This window comes from Haliotis rubra, unplaced genomic scaffold (assembly GCF_003918875.1).
Source record: "Haliotis rubra isolate DU_JTF1 unplaced genomic scaffold, ASM391887v1 Scf185, whole genome shotgun sequence".
In the NCBI taxonomy this organism is placed as follows: domain Eukaryota; kingdom Metazoa; phylum Mollusca; class Gastropoda; order Lepetellida; family Haliotidae; genus Haliotis; species Haliotis rubra.
Window position 1 is genome coordinate 1,629,881 of NW_025765836.1, and position 1,977 is coordinate 1,631,857.

The 1,977-nt window shown below is 39.8% G+C and overlaps 1 protein-coding gene across 1 annotated transcript; it reads left to right on the plus strand.

The window, feature by feature from the left end:
• Window positions 1-338: 338 nt before the first annotated feature.
• Window positions 339-1,326, plus strand: LOC124273836. Its single transcript, XM_046709147.1, has 3 exons — window positions 339-447; window positions 569-689; window positions 1,046-1,326. The coding sequence occupies exons 1-3, from the start codon at window positions 400-402 to the stop codon at window positions 1,198-1,200; spliced, it is 324 nt and encodes a 107-aa protein (XP_046565103.1). The 5' UTR covers window positions 339-399; the 3' UTR covers window positions 1,201-1,326.
• The last annotated feature ends 651 nt before the right edge of the window (window positions 1,327-1,977 follow it).

The following is a 1,977-nucleotide window of genomic DNA, read 5'->3' on the forward strand; positions in this document are numbered from 1 at the left end:
GGTTAAAAGCCAAATGAAAGTTGAGAATTTCAGAAACAGTTTGTGGTGCCTGTACATGCCCTGTACATCAAGACGATATACACTTAAGGAAAGGACGCATCGGTTAAAAGCCAAATGAAAGTTGAGAATTTCAGAAACAGTTTAATTTCTTTGAAACATTTGTCCGATGGGAAAACTATATATAAATCTCCAAGAGAACCAGCCTCGAAAAAACATATTCAGGATAGTTAACTGTCAGCCATTCAGTTGTATATAAAATTGGTAATTAATTATTACAGTTGCCAAGACCCTGACGCCGTCGCTGTGTTAGTCAATGTACCCTTCTACCCACAAGCCAACAAACGCTCTATCAGGTTCTGCTTCTCGGCCTTCACGTTTGTCAACAGTTCCCGTCTGACCATGGAAGTGAACCTGCGTGTGTGTGTCAACGCTGGAGACTGTGACGTGGTAAAATACTAGTAATAATTTTAAAAAAACACATGGTCTAGCATTATCCTTGTTCACCTGTTGTTCATGGTTGACCAATATGAAATGTGCTAATTTATATAACTTTCTGTTTTGTGCTCAGCGGGAGTGCATCCCTTTTCGACGCAAACGTCAGGCATCTAACGAGGAGACGACCGTTGAGCAAACGTTCAATATCTATATCCCTGAAACCAGCGACCCCAACAGTGAGACAAATGGACCAAGTAAGTGAAGACTATTACTATATATAGAAACATCTACGCATATCTTTATCAATAACGTGTACACTTTACGCTTTTCAAATATTGACGTATTTTTGTCCACGATGCTCGGAAAGCAAACTTCACTAAAAGAAATTGTGATAATATCCATGTATTGATAACTTGACAGTGGCTGAAGAGATCGATATACATTCCACCTGGTTACACAACTAACTACTTTCCAAGTCAAACCCGGCAAGATTGGTGTCGCTTTAATGCGTTTTGGAATCACAAAACAGTCACATAGTGAGCTTCCGAATTAAGAGTGAATTATGTATATTTCTGTGAATGTATTTTACTGAACATGCTGTGTTTTCCAGGAACATCGGTGTCCCGAGTCAGTGACGGCAGTTCATGTAGGTTGCCGTTTGAATTCCTGCCGACCGTTCTTTGTCTTGGAGGCATTGTGGCGGCTCTCATGGCGCTGTGTGTGTTCCTCACATTAAGGCTTCTACGCAGAACAAAGGCTTCATGAGATTCTGCTACAGAAAAAACTGCCAGCACCAATCCGTAACGAGCATGTACGAGACAGAGCAACAATTAATTATATTCTACAGAAACTGCAGCTTGCATTCTCAATTAAAATAATAGTGTCAATGTAGTTTCAATGTGTTTTTTCTACACGTTCCAACTTTGACATGTTTGATGACTAAGACAATTACAAGACGTAAAATTGTATAATTTTAACACTACAAGGCGACAGAGCAACAAATATCGATCATTCGTCTAAACAGATTCTGTTGAGCGTAAATGGTATTCATTTAATGGCAGAGGAAATGCATCACACTTTTCATTTGCCATCTAATTATTGATGCTGTATTATGTATATCACTGTGTTCTTTTTTCTTTCGGGGTGGGTCATTTAATGGCAGACGAAATGCATCACACTTTTCAATTTGAATCTTATTATTGATGCTGTATTTTGTATATCACTGTGGGTTTTTTTCTTTCGGGGTGGGTGTTGGGGTGGCGGTATGGTAACATAGTGACTATTACGTAGGCTCGTCACGCCGATGACCCGGATCGATCCCCTACTTAGGTCAAGTGTGTAAAGCCGATTTCAGGTGTGATGTTGCTGGAATAATGCTAAATCGGCTTAAAAGTTTTCCGAATCACTTGCTGTGTTGAGAAGGAGCCCGAGCATTTTCTTCTGAAAGTTTGCTCCCATAATATTACACAATGACGATCAGATCCAAAGACCATGAGAGAACTGTCCCGGCATTGGACATTTATATATACATCGAGGTCATTT